The sequence below is a fragment of the Pantherophis guttatus genome, chromosome 10 (genome assembly GCF_059756535.1).
Source record: "Pantherophis guttatus breed Tessera chromosome 10, ASM5975653v1, whole genome shotgun sequence".
Classification (NCBI taxonomy): domain Eukaryota; kingdom Metazoa; phylum Chordata; class Lepidosauria; order Squamata; family Colubridae; genus Pantherophis; species Pantherophis guttatus.
The window spans coordinates 26,268,798-26,292,809 of record NC_142072.1 but is presented as its reverse complement, the minus strand read 5'-3'; the positions used below and the strand labels follow the sequence as shown (position 1 = coordinate 26,292,809).

The following is a 24,012-nucleotide window of genomic DNA, read 5'->3' as shown; positions in this document are numbered from 1 at the left end:
TCATTTGGGTAAATAGAATTGTTGACATTGGTCATAGAAGATGATGGGTCAACAGCTTCTAGAGGCTGACATGTGAAATATACCTGAGGGATGACATGTTGAGAGAGTTGTTTTTGTAAATATATTTTATTTCCATTCTGCCACATACCTTTCCCCCCTGCAAATTGGAACTGCATATACTGGAAACACATTCTCTCAAAATTGTAATTGGAAATCTTACAATAATTTATGGATCTAAATTATTTGCTTTTGAAATTAATTTGCACTTCCTTCATTAGCAGAACTAATTTCATGCATTATTTCCATACTTCAGAAGTGAGTTCTGTATTTGCAGTTTTCTAGGTCTTTTCCACATCATGTAAGGTTTGTTGAATTCTGTTGATATAGATGATATATTGAAAATAAATGGCCATTAATCAGATTACTGCAGTATGGAAAATTCTCCAGTGTTTTTATTTTTCCATGGAAAATTTTCTGTTCTACATCACTGATGTGGCTAATTTGTATTGGGTAATTTGCATCATAAATTTTCCAGTGCAATCTGAAAATTGCCTTATGCAAATTATCTTGAACAATTTGCATGGTGTACTTTTCCAAAATATTTCTCTGTTCAGTGTTTTGTAGAAAATATGCATCATTGCAATGTAAACGTGTTGGGGACAATTCTTTATATTTCTTTTATAAGTACTGTAATATTTTATCTTTGGTGTAGAATCTTAACAGCTTATTACCTAACCCATCTGGGCTCCTAGAAATTTGGCACTGACACCTAGAAACCTGAGGTGTTGATAAGCCCCTAAATGCGCATACGCCTCCCTTCTGTTTTTTTCTGTAACATTTAGTAACAAAAACATATTTCAGTATCTTGCTTTTTCATAATTGCTTTCAGGCTGCTAATATTTCAGTATAGCAAGTAAGATACTTGATACCTGTATTCATGATTTATATAAATTAAGATTAATTTCTCAATGTTTACAGCCCAGTGAAAAATTATTCTTGGTGAAATTATCACTAATTACGAAATGCTATTAGTATATTGTTTAATATAGAACAATATTCATAACATGCCCTCAAACCAAATTACCACTGAATAGTGGTTCCACTTGTAGCATCCTCTATCCTGTAGGCAGACATTAGGCTATTTTGAATGTTTAATTTTTATGTTATTTTGTTGAATGTAAGTCACTGGACCCTTTAATGAAAATGAATCGATCATTTTTTAAAATTCCAAGTTTATAACTTTATAAATTAAATCTACAGGCTGCCCAGTTCATTATGACTCTGAGCACTGTATAAGTTAAGAATACATTCAGTAGAATAAGATGAAAGATAAGATGGACCAATACACCCAACATATTACAACAGTACGGGTAGTCCTCAATTTACGACCACAATTGAGCCCAATTGCTAAGTGAGACAGTTGCTAAGTGAGTTTCTCCATTTTATGACCTTTCTTGCCACAGTTAAGTGAACCACTGTAGTAGTTAAGTTAGTAACAAGGTTACTAAAGAGAAAAGTGAAACAAAGTTTACCTACTTCTGAATGTGAAAAGGCTTAGTTATTATAGGAAGTTAAGCTGGAGGAGAGCCTGAATACCTGAATGCAATGAGAATTATACACCTTTATCTATGCTAACAGGTGGGAATCTGGCTTGTGCTTAAAATCCTGATGAAACATACCTGCATACTTGTTCTGAACTTGCTGAGAGGTGGTACTGTTTGATCATGATTAATATAGCTAGCAACAATCTAAAGGCTGCTGCTGTTATTTCTAAAATGTTAAAAGTTTTCCCCCCAAGAAACAATATTCACAATATATCCTTGAAAATGTCTATTGATCTGACAAGAAGAAGAGCCCCACAATTTTTTAATGTTACTATTTGTGGAAGTTCATATTACCCACATGGAAAATAATGAAATGTGGAACACAGTAAGGAACAGAATGAGTTCAGATAAGCTAAAAAGTATTCAGTGTCTGGCTGATGGGTTAGCAGCTTGTAAACTTGCTTCCAGAAGTTGTGGGTGCTTCATCACTAGAGGTTTTTTTTAAAAGAGATTGGAAAACCATTTGTTTGAAATGGCATAAGTCTCCTGCTTGAGCAGGGGGTTGACCTCCAAAGTCCCTTTCAACTCTATTATTCTGATAGGACACTGAATTAGAAGTTGGGCACAAAAAAAGTAAGTGCATCTGAATTAAATGGACAACATTATCAAGGTACTTTTTAAATTTTCTGTCTTGTTAGCAATGAAACTTAGTATTTGTTCCAGGACTTGCTTATGTTTTTAATCAACCTGGGCTTCTGTTATCTAGTATATGTTAGGACTACAGTTCTCAAAAGTTAGCATTGCCATCGGTCATGCTGTTTGGAAATTCTGAGCTGTAGTTTCAGTGCAGCTGGAGGCTATCCAGTTTTGGGGAAGACTGTAATGAGTTAAGCTTAGCTAATGTTTAACCATGTTCCTGTCATGTCATCCCCAAGCTCTGTGTTTCCTAATTATTGTAAACTGAGGACTACCTGTAACTGCTTCTGACAACAGTTTTTAATACACAAGCAAGAAAAGAGGAAATATCACTTCCTGCTTTCATGCCGTTCTTTTGATTATGGCCATGCTAATGATTAAGTTTGGGAATGAGGGGGCAGAGACCATAGTTTCAAGAAATGAAACTATCAACCTTGACAATCCAGAGTCTGCTGGTATTACCAGGTAAATTGCTTTATGACTCTTCTTATAAGAAGAATAAAATGGAATTTTTTTTTAAAAAAAGGTAAAGAAGAATCAAAATTAAAAGAAATCAGGATATTTTAAAAGATCAAAAAAGGATCTTTTTACACATGGTTTTATTCTATATTTATTTAATATATTTTCTTGTATATATTCTATTTTACTTTGATATTTATTAAGCAATCCTCATAAATTAAAATAAGTAATACAGAACCTTGGATTTCCAACAGTATTTTCTAAATAATGTGATCCATGTCTCAAAGATGGTCTTGAAAAATCATATATAGTCATCTTTAATTATTTTTCTACAGGGTACTAATCTTTTTGATGAGGTTATATTATACACAGTTTATACATTCTTAGTGCAGTTTCAGGTTTGCAAATAGTAATACCATCTCAGTTTCTGAAGTGATGTTTTCCTTTGCTAGTCTGTGATATTTTTCTGTGGTTACAATGCTGCATATAAACAAATATATTTCATTTTGTGTTTGCTCACCATTGGCCACCTCTGTTACTATGGTTTGAATCATTTTTTAAAATCATACAGTAGTTGCAGGCTGTCCTATTGTGACATAGGCAGTTGGAAAAATGAAAAGTAGAAGAGGTTAAGATTCTGTACTATTCTATAAACTACCCATTAGAAGTCTAATCCCTTAGGGATTGTTAAGGAGAACTATAGCAAGAGCATTCCTTTATGCAAGCAGTAGTTGTTTTATAAATCTCTTCTCACTTGTAACTATATTGTTAATTGATTCCCTAGTGTCAGTTGATAGTTTCTTTGCATTCAGTGTTGTTTCAAGCTGTTTGTCTAGAAAATGGCTTCCCCTCCCTTCCCTGGCTATTGGACCATTTTGAGATTCTATGGGGACCTGAATGCTTTACATGTATTGATAGGCAAGGAGAAAATTGAACAACAGCATTGCAAAGCAGTCTTTATGCCTCAAAATCCCCTTTCACACTGCCAACATTTTCTACATTTTATTAAGCTGTGTCCGTTTCAGTTTATCTTTGCCAGTCTGGTATATTTTCTAGGTATTGAACTTCATCAGCTATAATCTGCAGTCAGCACAATTGAAGATCATGTTACTTGGGACTTGAGCTGTGGTCCCATACATCTAAGCTTTAAATCCTAGTAGTAGTAATGACACTGGAAAATGTGAGGGAATGTTTCTGTGGCACATGGTTTTTGCACATTGGTCTTTCCTTCCTTCAAAGTAGTCTTTGAATCTGAAAGGCACTATGCCCACATATCTGTACCACCTTCTCCATAAAATGTGGTAGGGATAGAATTGTGAAATCCACTTGGTTGTATTTCTCCAATAGATGAACATGATAGACTGTTGCAGACATTTGTACACCTGCAAAACTCTTTGTAATAGCTAAATTGTTTTCACACATAATCCATAAAATTTAGGTGTTTTCAGCATTTCTAGGACATGGCTAGTTTTTTGTCTTTGATTAAAAAGCCTTCTCCATATTCAGATTGGGTTGAGGGTGCTTACCTGGGATTGTGTAAACAGGCTACTGAAGTGATTAAAGTGCTTACCTGGAAATGTATAACAGGCTACTGAAGCATGCAGTCCCTTCCTTAGTATATTGTCTTGGGTAATGTACGTCACAACCTTGGTAAAGATCAACACTGAAGTGAGGCAGGTTAGAATTTCCTAGTATTTGTTTTATGTTGTGCGTCATGGAACACACTGCCTTGTGAAAATGTGAGCTGAGCTGGCTTTCAGCTTCCTCCTGACATGACTGCTATACATACGCTTGATGCAAACAGAGCACTTAACAAAGCCCTCCATTCTCATATCTTGACACTAAATCTTCCATAAGCAGCCTGTGAAAGGTAACAATTTTTTAACCAGTGCATTAAGCCTCATTGAAAGGCAGAATTAGTTCTAAATCTGCATAAAGGTGGAATTAGCACCATGTATCATCTGTAGAAGGCTATATGTGTCAGGTAATATGAAAGTTGCTTCTTTCGTACATGCAGTCTTTAAAAATCTATCAATGCCTCTCCATAAGCCTAGATACTTTCTTCCTTGTCTTTTAGGTTTTCCATTTGAATCCAAGCCACACATTTATGGCGATTCTGAGTGTCAGGGCAGATTTCTGCCGGGCCCAGCACAGCACCCTGGCTGAGAAGTGAGCTGGAGACTGGGGTCCCTCGTGGGGTAACTCAACCTGGCCTTGAAGACTCAAGACACTGGGAGAGAATCTTCAAATATATGGGGTTATCTTCTGTACATTGGAAACCTCTTCCTCTTAGTGACACTAGAGAAGCAAAGCCTGGCTGAACTCCGTTGGAGAGAAGACTTGTTCTTACAATTTTCTTTGTGCCTCACCAGTGCCTAAATGTCGTCAAGGCTGCCTATTTTTTGCATGTAGTAGAAACCTGCAAAATCTGAAGGAGTGCCACCTGCAGTGATTGAGGCTGAAGTTGAATTCCAGCAGATGCTCAAGAAAACCAGTATTTCTTAAAGTGAAAAAATATTTTGAAGAACAAGACCAAGGAAATAAGGAAAGCTCTCACCAATTCCCCACTTTAGTAGTCTTTGATGTTTTCTGCTGTGAAACATTGCACAATTTGATTTTTAATTTTTAATTTTTGTTAGCCCTCATACATTTTCCTCCCTTCGCCATTATGAACCGTCCTGCTCCAGTGGAGATTACTTATGAGACTATGCGCTTCCTGATTACCCACAACCCAACCAATGCAACCCTCACCAAATTCACAGAGGTAAGAGGGGTATCCATCTATGATGTATAAAGTTTGAAGCATTAGAAAAAGTATTGAGAGATGGAGAAATGGAAAGGAGGAAGAAAAGGGCATATCAAAAGAAGAAAAAAGTAATTTTATGTAGCCCATTCATAAAAATCCCCTTTCTGTTGATTCACAGATTATTGAAAAGAATTCATTCTTTTAAAAGTACAGCCCCCGTGGGTTCCTACCAAAAAAGGGGCCCTCTTTCATAGAAACTATATGGAGCAGATAATAGCTATGGTGAAACTACTACACATAGTGATAACAAGAGGTCCCGCCATTGCAGTGTCCCCACAGTCACATGAACAAAATTCAGGCCCACTCACTTTTACAACCACTACTACCACCCCGTCACTGACTTTCATTGTCTTCACCTGCCTCCCTTATGCTGGGCTATGCATGCTGGCCATGCACTCGTAGGTGAAAGCTATAGGAGGAGAGTGTGTGGGCTGCACTATATGTTCCACTACTGGCTGGCTCCTTTTTTCTGGCAAGCTTCCCAGCTGGTAGTGCCAGCTGGGTGGTAGAAGCATTTGGTGGCAGCAATTAAGTAGGTGGCCAAAAGGGCAGAGATAAGTAGGTGGAGATGCATTGAAGTAGAGGCAGCCCCTTTCTTTCAATAATGTCTTGGATCTCATTGAGTCCTCACTTAACTATGTGAGATTCGCTCAGCAGCAACTGGGATTGCTGGTACCACCATTGCTAAACAGAGTAGTCAAATGAGGTTTTGCTTAATGTCTGTGTCACTTAGTGATGAACCTGCCAGTCCCAATTTAGGTAGTTAAGTGAGGAGGAGTTGCACTTCACCATATCTAAGCTAGTCACTTTAACTATTCTATTTCAGTCTATTTCAACTTTTAAAATAAAGGAACTGTGTCATTCCTTTGACTTGCTTTGAAGAGACCACTATTGACCCTGTATAATTGTCAGCAATTGACAGTTTACATAATAAAGGACTATGATGAAAATAATTTTTTTCCCTTTCTTTGGTATGTTTAACACCTAAATAGAGTCCCACTTTGCAAAACTGACTAATATGTTTTCCTGTTTTCTCCCAAAGTCTCTGTCAGGTACTGCTCAGGATCTCACAAATTCTCTGAGCTGGTAGACAAATTTGCAGGTTAAAAATGTGTGATGGACATTTCATAAGATGGTTGCAAAATAATCATATGTTAGAATGCACGCAGTACTAAGCAGCATTGACCCACTGCCATTTTATTGTTCTAAAAATGCCTTGAGCATTTAAACTCCATAGTTAATAGTTCTGCCTTAGGCACAAAAGCCAGCTGGATGACTTTGAGCCTGCCATTTTCTCAGCCTTAAGAAGTCACTTCTGAAAATGCTGCCAAGAAATTGCAGATTTGTGTAATCACCAGGAATCAGGATTTAATTGATTGACACCTCCCCAAGAATCCCTTTTGCTAATGGGGTCCAGAGGCTTTGTTGGAAATGCAGAACAAGTTTGAGATGAATGTCTTGCTTTGCAGAATGCTAGTTTCCCTTAATTTTTTTTATCAAGTTTTTAATTTTATATTACATATACATATCAATGCCTGAACAGTGTGACACCTGGGTGCCATACATTTCAGTACAGATAAAATAATATTATTGATCATAAATTATCACATCCATCCAGCTTATATATTTCTAGTAGAATACACATTTATATCAAATTATAATATTTCATTATTTCATATTGTTTAAACATACATAATATTACCGCCGTTCAATTTCTAAACCTCCCTCTTATCATTGCACTTGTCTTATTTTATAAAAATGTGTATACTAATATTCCCCCTTTCTCTTATTTCTGTCTTCATTCTAACTTTTATTCATGTCACCATTATATTAAAAGACGTTCCCTTTGTATTACAATACTATCCTTCATTATTTCATTGTTCAATATTTAAATATACAATTCTAATACCAATCACAATATTATTTAAACATGCAAATTAATTCTATTCATATTCTTTACATTCTTCCAATCTATATGATTCCACTAATAATACACCAGTTTGTATTAAAATATGTTCTTTCATCATTTTATTACTCATTATTTCATTTTATTATTCCACTACAAATCATATTATTTAAACATACTCAATAATACCATTATTCAATCTCTAATTTTCTCATTTTTAATATTTAGTTCTTATTCATATTTCCCATATTTCATTTGAATCTAATTATATTAAAATACTATCCTTCATTGTTTCACTATTCAATGTTTCAATATACTTTCTAATACCAATCACGATATTATTTAAACATACAAAATATCTATATTTTTTGCTTTCATCCAATCTATATAATTCTAGTATTAATACACGTTTATATTAAAATATGTTCTTTTCGTTATTTAATTGCTCAACGTTTACCAATCACAATGTTATTTAAACTTACTTAGTAATACCATCATTCAATCTCTAATTTTCCCATTTTATTATTACTTTTATTTCATCACGTAAAGGTATATATACAAGTAATCCCTCAATGTCCTATTGAACACATTCCTATCTCTGTTCTAATTTCTCCTTCTGCCGCCATTATAAAAAAAAAAGATTTTTTCTTTCTTCTTTTTCCTATCTGGCTTCTTTTTCCTATCCGCCTTCTATCTATCATCTCTTGCCCGCATCAATACTTTAATTCTTATTCTTTTTTTTTGACTTGCCTCCAATATTCTTCTCTTAAATTTTTATCTCTATCTGTATCTGTGTCTACATCCTGCCTAGTCAATCTAAGTGTTTCTCCTATCCCTACCCACTTCCACTGTCTAGCTTTGAAATTATCAGACCGGACCCCTATCTCCCTTCCCCAAGTATCTTCCTGCTCCTCCTGTTCTCTTTTCAGATCTCTTAGAATGTTTCCCCCCTGGTTTGATTGATCAAACATTATTAATTTTATTGATGACTCGTTATCTTCTTTTTGTTGATTCCTCAATTCTGTTTTTTCCTCTATTCCTTCTGGTAGCTCCTTCCGTTTCTGGGCATCTTGGTCATTGCTCATGGTCCTTTGTATAATATTTTCCAATTTTTGATCTATGCCATCCATTAATTCCATAATCGCCTTATGTTCTTTCTGTATCATATCCTTTATGCTTTGAAACATCCAGCCCATCTCATTCAAATTTCGGCTCGTTTCCTCCTTATGTTGCATCTTATCTTGTTTAATAAATTCCACTTTTGGCCAGTAGCCCAAGAACCATTTGTTCAAACCTGAGGTTGCTCTTCAAAGTATACACTAATCACAGTTCTTTATGTTCCATAAGTAGTCAGTTAGTTCCATTTTCATAGTCCAGGGAGTTATCCAAGCCTCTTTAAGTCACTTTTATAGATTCAGTCACATAACTTAACATTCAGGGATCACTTTAATTAAATATCTTCCTTGTTCTCACATTTAAATCTCCAGTGATCATAGGATAGATATAATAGTCCAGTAAATATTTTCACAGTCCTTTAAATGGGTATTCCCAGGCTTGTATATTTTCCTTTCACCAGCAGGTGGCACTCTCAGGTTAATTTTCAATATTATTACTAATAATCTGGTTTTAATTATTTTAAACTGTAATACAATTATAGAAGCAGTATTAATTTTTTAAGTCAGTAATTTCAGCATTTTAAATTGCCTTCCCAATGTCACGTCTTTCCAATTTAAGAGTCCAATTTCCTACGTTTTTGAAGAATTTGTTTTCTTTCTCTTTAATCCTTTCCGGTATGGTAGTTTTCTCAAAGTGTTTGATCGCCGCTTTAACAGATCGTTCTGAGTAAACCCTAGATTTCTCTTGTAGGGTTAACTTTCAGGTAAAAAAAAAATCCTCTCACCCAGTTCCACACTGTTCATCAAAATCTGCTCCAACTCAAAGCTTAGATCAGTGGTTCTCAACCTGTGGGTCGCAACCCCTTTGGGGGTCGAACAACCCTTTCACAGGGATCGCCTAAGACCATCGGAAAACACATATTTTCAATGGTCTTAGGAATAATTTTATGGTGGAGGGTTACCACAACATGAACTATATTAAAGGGTTGCGGCATTAGGAAGATTGAGAACCACTGGCTTAGATGGTCATTGGCTGTCCCAGCTTTGTGGCAGCCATCTTAGGCTGTCTCTTCTCCTTGTCATGGCTGAGAGGGAAAGGAAGCCCCGGGTCAGGTAGGACAGCTGCGACTCTCCCGAGACCTTGCAGGGCGTTCCTGTTCGCTTCACCGCCCCTCCAAGGCGGCTTTGGCTCCTTTTGGAGCCCATCAAGGGGAGAACTCGGCACGGAGACATGGAGACCAGCTGTCTGTGTCCGATCTCACCGCAACATCAACCGGAAGCCTTACCCTTAATTTTTTTAATGATAAGATTTGCAACTAAATGAAATGATTTGCTTACTCTAACAATTATTGCCATAGATTACTATCAGAAAGTATTTCTGGCAGTATTTCAGACAAGTAAAGTTTGATGGCTGTCCAAACAAGGCAACCAAACATTTCCATGTAAATGAGATTAGTAGAGCTGGTGGTAGTAGTTAGTTTTGTTCTTCCTCATTGTGGGGCTCTTGTTTATGTTGGGGACACTTATCATTTGTGATCTTTCTTATCTCTAATTAAAAAAGTCATTCTTAAATATTCTTTCTTTTAGGTTGTTGATAAAGCTTGCTTGTCTGTTTCCTTCTCTATACATATAAACAATATTGTTAAAGCAAAGCAGTTGTTTTGATAAAGTCACTGTAACCTGTGGGCTTCTGTTAAAAGAGAATTTGATGTTTGGCTGTTACTTGTTTAAACACTTTTTGCTGTCAAGAGTTTATTCCAAGTAAAAGCTGATGCCCTTGCTTCTGTGTATATGTCCTTTAAAATATAATTATCTAAAAGCCAGATTCTTCACTATAATCCCCGATTTAGTGCAGATATCTGTAGGATTATTTTTACCATGACCAGAAAGCAGGAATTTATATTTCTTAAAGTGGTGTGTTAGTTATTAGGGTGGTCTTGTCAATGAATTGATCTAATTCCCCTTTAAAATACTCTCAGTTACTTTTCACTATAGTTACAAGAGCAGCCACATTTCAGCATGTATAACTAACTCCTCGCAGGGTAGAATCTGAGAAAAATATCCTGGAGCAATTTAGAGATCATCCCCACCCTTGAATATGTTTCTTTCTTCCCAAAACCTTTTGAAAAACGGGGGAAAAAAATCTAAAATACTTAAGACGCAAAATAAATTAGTCTCTATCTGGAAATGTTCAGACCAAAAATTATATATATAGGGAAGAATTATATGGAGCAAAATGTGTACTCCGCATTACTTTCTCCCTACCCCTTTTCCTCAGCTTTGTAGTACATCTTACTTTTTTATTGATGGAGGATGAATTCCAGAATATATGAATTTTCTTCTATTTTCAGAGTTAACGTTACTTGACTATTTCTCCTAATAGGCAAAAATGAAGGGATACTACATTCCTGAGGTCCAACAGCCTGTTGCCCCATTTGTAGGAAAACTAGAAACATTTACAGCGGTGCTTAAAAGATGTGAATCCTTTTGAGTTTTCAATATTTCATCATATATATGCCTTAACTATTACCTGTTCTCCAGGCAACTTAAATAAATTAAAAGCATACCAGATTAGATTCAGGTGTTACAATCAAAGGAATTATACTTTCTCCTTTAAATGAATTTGCATTCCTAGGGGTTCCAATACTTTTGCTACATGCAAATACATAGTTTTGGATTATTTTCCTCAATAATAAATAAATGGACAATGCTTTTTTCTCATTTAATATCTAGTTTTAGGACTTGTTGGGGAACCGATCACAAGATGATGTAGGTCCTCAACTGTGACTGGTTGAAATTGCAACGGATTTACCTGGAGGGGGTTGGTGGTACTTATGACCGGATTGCAAGTTGCCATGGTCACCTTTCCCTCCCCCCATCATGTGATTCCATTTTGAGTGCTTGACAACTGGACTACATTTACAGTTGTTTGCAGTGTCCTGTGATCACATGACTGCATTTTACAACGGTCTTGCCCAAATCCAGTATTTACAGTATTTTCAATTTTTTGCAAAACCATGCCCATAAGCAAATGACAGTTTGCGGCTGCTTTATGACCATGGTGTTTACTTAATAACTGCCACAAAAAGGTTATGAAATCAAGATAGTCAAGTGAGTTGACCTGCTTTATGATATCATGAGTTATGACCATGATTGGCAGGCTCCATTACAATCGTAACTTGAGAACTACCTGTATTTATGTAGAAATATTGAAAATTCCAAAGGGTTCACAGTTTTTAAATAGTCTTTTTTATACATTATTGAGACAGAGGCACCAGGGCAGCCATCTTAGGTTGTAGCAAAAATACTTTCTTTTGATAGATTGCTGTAAGTTAATAATTATTAATAAAGCTGCATGTCTCCATAAGTGATACTTTTTGCCCTTTACTCTGAGAAATGAATTGGACATGTTTCCTGTTTGTTCACAAAAGGAGCTGAAGAAATACGGCGTGACCACCTTGGTGCGAGTTTGCGATGCTACCTATGATAAAGCACCTGTTGAAAAAGAAGGAATACAAGTTCTGGTGAGTATTTTTCAATCTTTGGGAAGTACAATCACGAAGAGAATGGGACTGACAATATGGCAATTTTTCAATGTCATTGCTAAATGTCTCTTAAATGCTGTGGAATGTTCCTGCATCTGTGTAAAATTGGTTTGGAATCTGGGCTGTAAAGCAGCTTGCATTTTTCTCCCTGTAGGTCTATGACCAGTCAAGGTTTTGACTGTTACTCATTTAGAGGAAGAAGGTATAAGTAGTATCCTGTTCATATCAGAACAGACAAAAGATTTCATTCAAATTGGTCAGTTCAGCAGATAATACTGAACTAAGTTCTTAGATAGAGAAGTCACAGAGGAAAGAGTCACAGGTAGTTAACTGCCTGTTTTCTCAGCGACCAATGATTATGATCTGAGTAATGAATACTAGCATGTCGCTTTTTAGCGGCTGAGCATATTTTGATGTATGTTGCAAACCAGCCGAAAGGTATGAATGAGAAAATGGCTCAAGTCATATATATTGCTTGGCATCCTCTGTGTATATAGGTAGTCTTCAGATAATGTCTGTATAGAAGACTGGAATTTCCATTGCTAAGTGATGGGGTTGGGAAGTGTAAGATCATGTGACCATATTGCTTAGCAGCAGCAATCCTGGCAATCTCTGTTGCTACTATTAGCTAAATCCAACACAGTCATTAGGAGAGAAACAGGTAATTCTTGCTTAACAACCAGCCACTTAATAACCGTTTGAATTAATTATGACCTGTGAAGCACTTCTGATTTGTTGCAAAATGCCCTCCCCAGTAATGTGATCACTGTCTTGCTTAACCACTGCTTCACTTAGTGATTGAGATTCTGGTCCCAATTGTTATACATCCAGGTACTAATACTAAAGTCATTCCCAGCTTGTTCTCTCCCACCTCCAAGACTCAGTAAGGTAAGGGACTGCTTCCTTTTCAACTCCCCCCAGTGCTTATCTCTCCCACCCACCCCATCTCTGCCCTCTTGGCTGCCTGCCTATATTTTGCTACCAGCTGCTTCTGCACCCATCACTGCATACTACTACTGTACTGGCCAGGGCCTTTCCCGTTGCCTTCTTTTGCACTGGTGCAGCCAGGGCTTGCTTTCACGGCTGAGGTTATTTTCCATAAGAAAGCCCTGGATGGGACATGAATGGAGGAGGTCCTGGACAGGTCACAAGAGAAGTCCTGATTGCACCAGCGTAAAAGAAGGTGGTGCAAAGAAGGTCCCGACTATACAGTAGTGATGCATGATGTGGGCAGGGCCAGGTGGCAGGAATACCGGGTAGTAGCAGGTAGGTGGATGGTCAAAAGGCAGCTGTAAATGTGGGTGACCCTGAATTTTGTTTCTGTGACCACAGAGGCATTGCATTGGTCAGAACGTCAAGGACTGGACTTTTAGTCCCTTCATTCACTCTTGATTGAATGGACATTAAACAAGGATTATCTGTAATTAAATTGAGCCAAGGAAGCTATGTGTATTTAAAAAAAACTTTATCTCCATGCCAAGATCCCTAGACTCTTGTTGTTTTAGAAACAAGAATCTTAAAAATAAACTGATTTCTGAGAGTTGCTTTAAAAAAGAAAAGAGAGAACAGCATATCACAGAAAAACCATGGGGAAATCAGTTGAAAAAATACTTAAGAAATTCTGGTGAGGAAATTCACTGCTTTGGTTAACTTCTTCCACTGGCAGGAGGGACTAAGTGGGAATGATTGAAGCTGTAGGACCTCTATTTCATTACTTATTTGCATTTATCCCTTAACAATTTCAGTCTTTTGAAGTCTGTATGTTACTGGACCAAGTGTAAATGTGGGTTGAGTACAGATAATATTACACAGGTTATAGGTGTGATTCATTCAGGTTTAATGGAAAAATGTACTCTAGTAGTATCTTTGGCAATGCCTTAAAGAACTGAAAGTTTCCTAAAATTTTGCAGCTATGCTGTCTGATCCCAGGAGAATATGTTTTGTTTAAAGATTTACTGATGTGTGTATGTGTGTGTGTGTGTGTATATATATATATATATATATAGGCACACAGTATATAGAGAGTAAGATGTAGAGGATATATTTATGCTTACATTTCTTACAATGTTGATTAGACATCGAATGTTAAGATTTCAGAATGCATGTTAAAAGTAAAAACAAGTCCTATATTTCAATAAATGCAACTTTCTAAGGTGAAGTATGTATAGCTGTAATATAGTCTTAAATGCAATAAAAATTCAGGGAGTCAACTTCTCAGATTGTATTTTTGTTTTATTTAGAATAAAGTGGCATAAAATAGGGATGTGGCTGAAACATAAATTATTATGATATTCTGATTTCAGTTCCTATTCATTGATTAATCGTCATGAACCTAAAAGTTAGTAAAAGATTTTGCATAACTTTGCAAGTTTAAATATTCTGAGATCAAAATTAAGATTTCTTGGACAAGTACAGATAATAAAATATTGGGACTTGGATCCTGCTTTGATGTCAATATTTTCAAATAAGAAAATCTTACTTTCATAGATATTACTACAATTATTAACATCAACATTTGGAATAAATTATATATAATTAAAGGAAAAAACTTTTCTTGACTAGAAATTATGAAAATAATGAGAAAGAATAACAAATTACTATGAAAAGATCTTGGAATTCCTGTGCCTGTTCGGAAAATGATATTTATTTAAGAAATGCTTTAAACTGGAAGATTAAATGGGATACCTTTTCCCCCCCCTCAAATTAAGTACTGATTTTTCTGAATGAAAACTCGGGGCCCTCTGGTCTTAATAGCCATCCTAATTTATTCCAGGCCAAAGCGTAGTTTTTGTAAAGATGGAAGTAAAGACATTTTCAAGAAGCTCAACTCGGTAGGCTTCTTGTCAGCATTACCAAAGTGGGCTGCTGTTGCTTTCTCCCAATATTATTTTTGGATCTTTTATACTTCTAGGAATTCCCAGCCTTGGAATTCCTAGAAGTTGCCCATCACAAATTCTTTTTGGAGCTGACTCTGCTTTGATTTCAGCCTTAGCTAAAGTTGATTAGGAACCTGCCATCTTTGAGCTTAGCTTCAGTACATATGTGTCCTATGTGTTTAATGTCAGCGTTAAATCTTAGGATCTCAGAAGGGTTTTTAATATTCAAAAAACATGTCTCATTTAATCTTCTAGCTCATGTAAGTACCATTAAACAATTACAGCCTGCTTTTCATACAGCTCTGTTCACTTCTTTTACTAGAAAAAGTGAACCAAATAAAAACTAACACAAGTTAGTTAAACAACCCCCCCCAACCAAAAAGCATAGTGTTTGGGAATTATTTTATTATTGTGAGACAAATTACTGTTTATAATTTAATTTACTTTTCCAGTCTTGAAGATGCTTTGATTGCTGCTCACATAATGGAATTTTTTAAAAAAGTGGATACACTTTTACTGTGTTCAAAAGAAAAGGTATTACAATTCTTTCCCCCAAAAAAGTAAGGAGTTTCTGGATTAATGATTTTTTTTTAATTTACTCAGTCATAAAGTACACAGAATTTATTTTCAGAGTATTTATAATTTTTTGTATGGTAGGCTAAAAGTATAAAAGATGAAACATTTATATTAGATGACAACAAACTTTTCTAGTTTGTTTCCACAGTTACATATCCAAATGGATATGAGGAAAATCCATATGGAGAATTATGCTTGGATTGATGCTAAATGCCATATTCCATTTTCTGGGATTTTGTTTTCTGTTCTGGAACCAAGCCAGAGTATAGTTCAAGTGTAGTTGAAATTTGTGTTGATTAAATAAAGAAAACCAAAAATTGTCAGCATGGAGACTAAATATGAACCTGAGGGATCACGGAGACCAGATAGAAATGCTCTGTTTAAATAATCATAAGGAAAATTAGCTTTTGGTTGTGTCTAAAAAAGTATAATTTTTATTAAGTAGTAATGCAACTTTACAAATAAGTTAAAACAATATGTTTAAAATGTACATTTAGCAAGTGCATTGTAAAGCTCTTGTTTGTAGTTATAGTGGGGATGGAAAAGTAACTTTCCGACCAATCCTTGCATTTACAACCTTCACAGATCTGTAAAGCAAAGGAAAAGTGGAGTAAGATCATAAGCAGAGTCACAGTTTCACTTAGCAACAGCTTTGATCAACAACTAAGTAGTTGGTTCAACTTGTGGTAGTTAAATGAAGACTATGCCCATGATGGCGAACCTATGGCACGTGTGCCACATCGGTGGGCACATGAGCTCAGCTCCGACGCGCATGCATACGCTGGCCAGCTGAAGGACCCTCTGGAGGCCAAAAACGGCCCACTTCACCGGAAGTCCCACCTGGGCAGAGGGTGGTCTAAAAGACCTCCATGGTCCCTCTAGCACTATGGTTCTATGACTGCTAAACAAGTTTTGATTTAAGAATCATCTCATTCTCTTTTCCCATCTCCTCCTAGTTGGAAGCTTCCTAAAAGAGGCTTCACATATTTTGCCACTTTTCAGAAATAGAGCTGAATAGTTACCAGATTAAGGTGGGGAAAATGTATTAGTGAATTCTACAGAGTACTTGTAGGCCAGGGAAATTCAAGTAGAAATCCTTCCAAACCAACAGATGACCTTGGCCTTGCTACCTCCCACTTTCTTAATTACAGGGTAATTTAAAGCAATTTAAAAATTACAATTCAAAGATACCCTTGTAATCTTGGCGATTTGTTTGAGAACTAAGATGGGTCCAAGGTGCCTATAGAATAGTTCACTGATCTTGCCTTGGCAGATTACATTTAATTCCAATGCCCTCTTTTATCATGTTGGTAAACAAGCCCTCATAAGGACAGCATTCCATAAAGGAAAAAAGAAGGGGATGGTCATGGGATTTTATTGAGATTAATCCATGGCAGTTGTTGAAACATCACAAGTTCATGTGTTGGCTTCCAAGAATAGCTTGTGCTTGAAAAGCAGGCATGATTAAAGATAACAAAATTCTTTTCTAAGAATGGTTTCATTAGAAGGTGTCACAGAGAAGTCACTGTGTCTGGAACAAAACATAACTTGACTCTGGTGGTTGTGGATGAGTTAAATATATTTGTAAATTATATTTAGTAGGCTCCGAGAGCAAGCTTTGAGCTGTATGTGAGCCTAATTATTTGCTTGAAAGATAGGTACCAATTTGCAGGTTTGTATTCATATATACCGTACATTGTTGCCAGTGGTGAAATGTAAAATTTGTTACTACCGGTTCTGTGGGCGTGGCTTGGTGGTGGTGGGGTTTAATGTGACTGAGTGGGTGTGGCCAACTTTTTTTTTTCCTTTTTAAAGCATTTTTTTACAACCTATTTGCCTGAATAGGTTGTAAAAAAATGCTTTAAAAAGGAAAAAAAAGGCTCTGATGATTACATCTGTGGCGCGCGATCGTCAGAGCCTTTTTTACCTTTTAAAAGCAGGAAGTAACGACACCCAGGCAGGTGGGCAGAGCCTTGTGCCGCCATCGGTTTTCCGAACCACCTGCCACAATCGCTACCGGATTGCTCGATCTGGTCCGAACTGGGAGCATTTCACCCCTGATTGTGGCCCTGCAGAGCTAAAGTGCAACAGGGGTAAACGTGTTGGTCTAGCTTCGCCTCTTTCCTGGAAGCTCCTTTGTCTTTGGAGCAGACTTACTCTCTCTGCCCAACCTATTTCTCTGGGGTTGTGGGGAAAATGGGAAGAAGGAACACCATATATGGTTCTTTGAGTTCCTGAAGGAAAGACAGGATATAAATCTAACAAACAAATATGTTTAAAAGCTGTTCTTCCTGGCTTAGAATCTGTTCCCTAACATGTAAAACAGGGAATAATAATAGCCAGTTCATGGCTGTTTTGGAAGAAAAACAAACATGAAACAAATTTAGCAAGCTATAAATATATTCCTAGTAGCAATGAATGCAGCTCTTGTCCTTTTGGTCTCGTTCAGAATTGAAGGGGGCACTTTATGAGTCTTGCAACTTAGTCAGCTTCCATTGCTGCTTAAAAGACATCTCAGTTCCTGTCTCGTGACAGAAACTTACCAGTGGCAGCTTCAATTTCAATAGCTTCAATTTCTGCCCTGAACCACAGCTCTTGTGCCTCTTTTTGTGGGTGGGAAGTCCCTCTGGTGTAGGGCATCCATTCTGATAAGGCACTGCAGGAAAGGTCTTAACATAGCTGTCAACCTGTGACATAAAAGGGCTTTTGAGTTCTAAACGAATGTTGATTCATTGAAGAGCTTGAATTAATTTCCAGCAGCAGTGGGTGGTAGCTTCTTGCCAATAACATGTTATTCTCATGAGTGCTTACAACACGATGTACTTATGAAATAAACCCTATAGGACATATTACAGCAAGGATGCCTGCATAGAGGCTGCTAGTTTTTCCTTTGACATCTCCAGGGACTTTTATTCATGGTGCAGGCTGTGTGGGTCTCTGCCCAATTTGCTGTCACAACATTACTATCTTAGCTTGTTGAGTTTGTTTGCCTTTGGCCCACTCCTGCACCTCTTTTGCTGTTTCTGGACAAAAATTAAGAAATGTGACACCACATGTTTTAATTGGAAATTAAAAATTTAAAAATTAGCAGCTGCTTTGTTTTGCCAGGTATTGCCTGGCACAATGTACTAAGGGCCATTATCTCTGGTATGGTGATAATTAATCTTTTGAGTTAACTTTTGGGATCTTCTATGGGATTAAAATATCGTACCTTTTTCAGAATGTAAAAAAGGGACAAAAAATACTAAAAGATCTGACTCTGGTTTGTCTGACAAAAAATGCTTGAAACTGTTTTCCTGAAAATTAAAGCAGATCTGCTTTCTGGCCATCTCCACTGGCTGCGGTCTTTACTAAGTGGATTGGGATCTTTGGAATCAGATGCTTTGTGAGGAGGAAGAGCAACAGGAACATCTGCCTTGGGTTTGATGAGTGTCATCTGGACTGGGTGAGATATTTGTTCAATATGTCCAGATGTTCAGAATGTCCAGATGCTTGTAGATTCTGGGAAGACCTCCAGATGCCACCAGCCTAGATTGAGAGCCAGTGGTTTCTGATTTCCCTGCATGTGTTTTAGCAAGGTGGGATTTGTGGCTTATTTTTTAGGGGCTGCTTGTACTATTGATAGCACAAGCTGCAGAGCTATCTTGTCTGGAGATTTGATAAAACTTTGAATTTGAGAACTACCACGTTTGCTCTCTTTCCATGTCAGTCCCTTTTCCTTCTGTGCTATATGCTAGAGCCAGGAGTCTGCAACTTTAAACACTCAGAGCCATTTGGACCCGTTTCCCACAGAAAAGAAAACATTGGGAGCCACAAAACCTGGGTGGGTGTGGCCAACTCAACGTCACTCCCACCTAGTTACATGACCTGCCCCAGCCACGCCTACCTGGGTTTTGTGGCTCCGGGTGTTTTCTATGGGAAATTCTCTCTCTCTCTCTCTCTCTCTCTCTCTCTCTCTCTCTCTCTCTCTCTCTCTCTCTCTCTCTCTCTCTCTCTCTCTCTCTCTCTCTCTCTCTCTTTCCCTCCCTTTCTTCTGTTTTTCTCTTTTTCCTCTCCCTCTCCCTTTTTCTTTCTTTTCCTTTTCTTTCTCTCCCCTTCCCTCATTTGTTTCCCTCTTTTCCCTCTCTCATTCTCTCCCTCAAGCTCTCTCATTTCTCTCTCTCCCTTCTCTCCCTCATGTTTCTCTTTTTTTCCTCTCTCTCATACTCTCCATCATTTTCTCATTTCTTTTTCTTCCCTTTTCTCTCTCTCATTTTTCTGTCTCTTCCTTTCATTTCTGTTTTTCTTTTTCTCTCCCTCCCTCCCCTTCCTTCCTTCCTTCCTTCCTTCCTTCCTTCCTTCTTTCTTTCCTTTCTCCCCTTCTCTCTGTTTCCCTCTCATTCTCTCCCTCCAGCTCATTTCTCTCTCCTTCTCTCTTTCTCCCTTCTCTCTCTTTCATTTGTTTTTTTCCTCTCTCATTCTCTCCCTCTCTCATTTTCTCATTTCTCCCCTTTTCTCCCCTTTTCTCCCTTTCATTTCTGTTTTTCTCTTTTTCCTCTCCTTTTTATTTCTGGTTTTCCTCTCCCTCTCTCTTTCTTTCTCTCTCCCCCCTCTTTCCCCTCTCTCTTTCTCTCCCTCAAGCTCTCTCTCATTTCTCTCTCCCTTCTCTCTCTCATTTGTTTCTCTCTTTTCCCTCTCATTCTCTCCCTCCATCATTTTCTCATTTCTCTTTTTCTCCCCTATTCTCTCTCTCATCTCTCCCCCCCCCCCCGTGTGTGTGTGCTCCCTCTTGAACCATTTGCAAAAACAGGCGAGGGTTGGGCTTTTTTGGGGGGGGGGGCTGATGTTCTTTCTTCTTTGGGTGCTTTTTATCATAAGATTTAAATCAAGAGTCATTTCAGGTTCCCAGATAAACAAAGCTCTTTCGTCCCCCTAACTCCCTGTTGGCTGGCTGGCCTTGCTCTCCCCTCCCAGTCACTCCTCGCATTGCCTGAGAAGGTAAGGGTGATGGCGGGGATGGACACTCACTCTGAACGAGAGGGAAGTGCCCCTGTACTTGCCTCTCATCTTGTGGAGGCTTCTTCTGGCGCTTCTTAGTGTTGCTCGCACCTTGGTCGCTTGGGGAGACGCACGACTTACTCTCTGCCCCAAGAAACTGGCCCGGGCTGACTGCGGCCAATGCTCCACGTTGTAAAACGCATCCGCTCCTCCTGAAGCCCATTACGATGCAGAGCATTGGCCGTAGCTGACCTGGGCCAACATCTCGGGGTGGAGAGCAAGTTGCGTGTCTCCCCAAACAACCAAGGTGCGCGCAGCAGGAAGAAGCGCCCACGAGATGAGAGACAAGTACAGGGGCATTTCCCTCTCGTTCGGAGCAAGTCTCCATCCCCGCCATCGCCCTTAACTTCCCAGGCTACGTGAGGAGTGACTGGGAGGGGAGGGGCGAAGCCAGCCAGCCAGCCGGCAGGGGGACAAAAGAGCCACATGCGGCTCTGGGGCCGCAGGTTGCCGACACCCGTACTAGAGTAAGCTTGAATGCTGCCATTAATTTATGGATGTTGACAATTCTGACCCATCCTCCCCTTCCTGACCTTCTTCTTATGCTCTTAGGATAGTGTGTCACATCTGCACGAGAAGTTTGTAGTTTGTGTTTTGTATGTGGATCAGAAAATAACAAATTTAACAGTGTGAGGGATGGAGGCAGTACCTGGCCAAATTTTGTGGCATTGTCTTTAAAATGCATGACTCTTTGCAGTTAAGCAGTTAACTTAAGCCAGGGGTCAGCAACCTGCAGCTCCGGAGCCGCATGCGGCTCTTTGGGCCCACTGCTGTGGCTCCCTGTCAGGTGATCCCACCACTGGCTGGCCTGCACCTCACCATCCCCCCCTCCCCCAGTCACTCCTTGCCTGGCCTGAGAAGGTAAGGGCAACGGCGGGGGATGGGAGAAATGGCCAGGGCAGAGACAGAGAGATACAGAGAGAGGGGGAGGGGGGAGGGGTGGAGAGAGAGAGATGTCAAAAGGATTTTGTGGTTCCCGGTATTTTTTAACAACTGGTTCTCTGCCCTAATGACTGGCTGGGTAGGCATGGCTAGGGGGTCATGTGACTGATGGAAGTGAGTGACATCGAGTTGGCCACGCCCACCCAGGTTTTGTGGCTCCCGGTGTTTTCTGTGGGAAATGGGTCCAAATGGCTCTTTGAGTATTTAAGGTTGCAGACCCCCCTGACTTAAGCAGTTCAAGACATCCGTGGGCTATTCCTGTGCAACATCTCAGGTGAAGCTAAGAGAAAGTGACTGATCAAGGATGGCTAATGGCCGAATAGAATTCCTGCTTTTAATCTGTTACTACTTCATTACACTAGCTCCTTTCTCGATTGAAGTTACAAGCAGACCCTTGGTTTCTTTGACAGCATGGTGATCCCCTGGTTTGGATGAGAGCACTCTTCGGTTATGTTTTGGATTGGTTACATTTGAACCTTAGTTTTAAATCATACTGTTTTTCTTTTTTCTTTGGCTGAATAGGCTTCTGAGCTAGAGTGTTCCATTCCTTGTCGGAAATGAAATAAATTTGAACTAATTTAAATTAATTGACTTGATTAAACATAAGGCTATTTTAAAGATACTGTATTTCATTGTTCTTGTTGGTCAAGCAGTAATTAATTCAGATATGCAGTTCCTACTAAATTAGGCTGGAGGCTTCAACACATTATCTTCTCCATTGACTAAATTGGTTTCAAAGACTTCTGCTGTCTAGGAGGATTAGTCTCTCTCTCCTATTTGTACTGTTTCTTCATTTGCAGAACTGGAACAAAAATAGTCTCTCTTTTCCAGTGACAAAAACTCTGGTGAATGTACCCTTTATCTCTAGCCAAGCCTTTCCTTTAGCTTTCTGGTTCTGCACATTCTTTTCCATTTCCAATATTCCACTACCCAAAGTCATTTAATTTTAATTGTCTTTCCTTTAAATCTCTTAAATTGGCTTTATGTTCATTCCAGATTATATTACACGACCTTGCCCTTCTCTTCAAAGATCTTCATTATCCTTCCTTTTTCCCTATCTTGATACTTTCCTGTCTGCAACTTTAATTTCTTCAACTCCGTCAGTTGAAAGTAATCTCTCTTGGGGACTTCATCCTTTCTCCATTGCTTCATTGTATGTTGGAACTCTTGAGGATATCTTGTTCCCACCCAAAACTAATGGTTTCTTGGAATCCTACTCTTGGTGTAATTCAGCCTAAGCACATCCCAATTTACTTTTGCATCCATTTCCTCTCTTGTGTCATATCTTAGGTTGTAAGACTGGGACAAATCTGACTGCCGAGCGAAAAAGATAGGACCCAACTGGAATATAAATCCTAGCATGATTTTTCACGATACTCATAAGCCCTACCCCAAAAAGAAACCCATTAAGATCATCAGCCAAATGAGTGCATTTAATACCATATCTCTCCCCCCCCACAAATAAGACCTAATCGGAAAATAAGCCCTAATGTATCATTTGGAGTAAAAATTAATATGAGATCCGGTCTTATTTTTGGGGAAACACGGTAGACAGACAGACACTACATACACAGACAGACAGACATATACACTTTAATAAACTATAAATGTGGGCCAGCATTCAGGTTTTGAATTGTTTTTCCAGTGGACATTTTGGGATGTCAACTTTCATGCCGAATCTACTGCCTCTTTCCGGGGGGTGGGGGTGGGGATCAGGCACTTGAATATTTCAGTTTTGAAAGTGAGTTGTTTTGCTCCTAGTCTCAATTTACATTTGACTATTACATAGATTCTCAGAAACATGTCCTAAGACTCCTACTTCAAAGTGGAGTTGTTCTGAATATGAAGGATGTGGGAATAACTGCCTTAATCTTTCTCCAATTTTTCTTTCATTTACATTTAATAAATATTAAATTTAGCTAAACATATAAACTCTGTGTGTGCATGTGTGATTAAACTCCACTCATTTAATACTTTTTTGTTTCTGGGATATAAAAACAAATTTAGTAGCAGTATTTGCTTTCACTGGGACCGCATCCAAATTTCCTGGGGCCTCATGTTATACAGTTATGAATTAGGAGGCTGATTGTTTCTTCTTCACAGCGTGTGTGCCTTGTGCCTCCTGTTTTAAGTTGTTCCCATCAATTTCCAAGTGGAATTTGATGGAAGCCTTGAAGATTTGGGGGTGTTGACTCAGTTCTGCCTGCTTGGAAGAAAGTTGGTGGCATCCCCCTTCTCTTCAGCCTAGATGGACCTCACATTTGTTTATTTATATCCAGCCATTATTATTTTTATAAATAACTCAAGACAGTGAAAACATACAATACTCCTTCCTCCTCTTATTTTTCCCACAACAACAACACTCTAAAGTGAATTGTGCTGAGAGAGAAGGACTGGCTCAAAGTCACCCAGCAGGATTTCATGCCTTAAGCCGGACTGTCTTCTGGTGTTTCAAAGGTGCTTTTTCAAAAACAAAAAACAAAAAACAAAACCTTTGTTTTTTCCATTTC

At 38.3% G+C, this 24,012-nt stretch overlaps 1 protein-coding gene across 4 annotated transcripts in view; it reads left to right on the top strand.

Annotated features, from left to right (window-relative positions):
• PTP4A2 (protein tyrosine phosphatase 4A2) overlaps positions 1-24,012 on the top strand; it is a 34,858-nt gene that overhangs the window by 3,705 nt on the left and 7,141 nt on the right. For all 4 annotated transcript variants that reach the window (XM_034413335.3, XM_034413336.3, XM_087876719.1 and 1 more), the window contains exons 2-3: positions 4,777-5,463; positions 11,958-12,050. In XM_034413335.3, coding sequence (XP_034269226.1) covers positions 5,368-5,463; positions 11,958-12,050 — 189 coding nt within the window. In that variant the 5' untranslated portion in view covers positions 4,777-5,367. The remainder of the gene's footprint in view (positions 1-4,776; positions 5,464-11,957; positions 12,051-24,012) is intronic.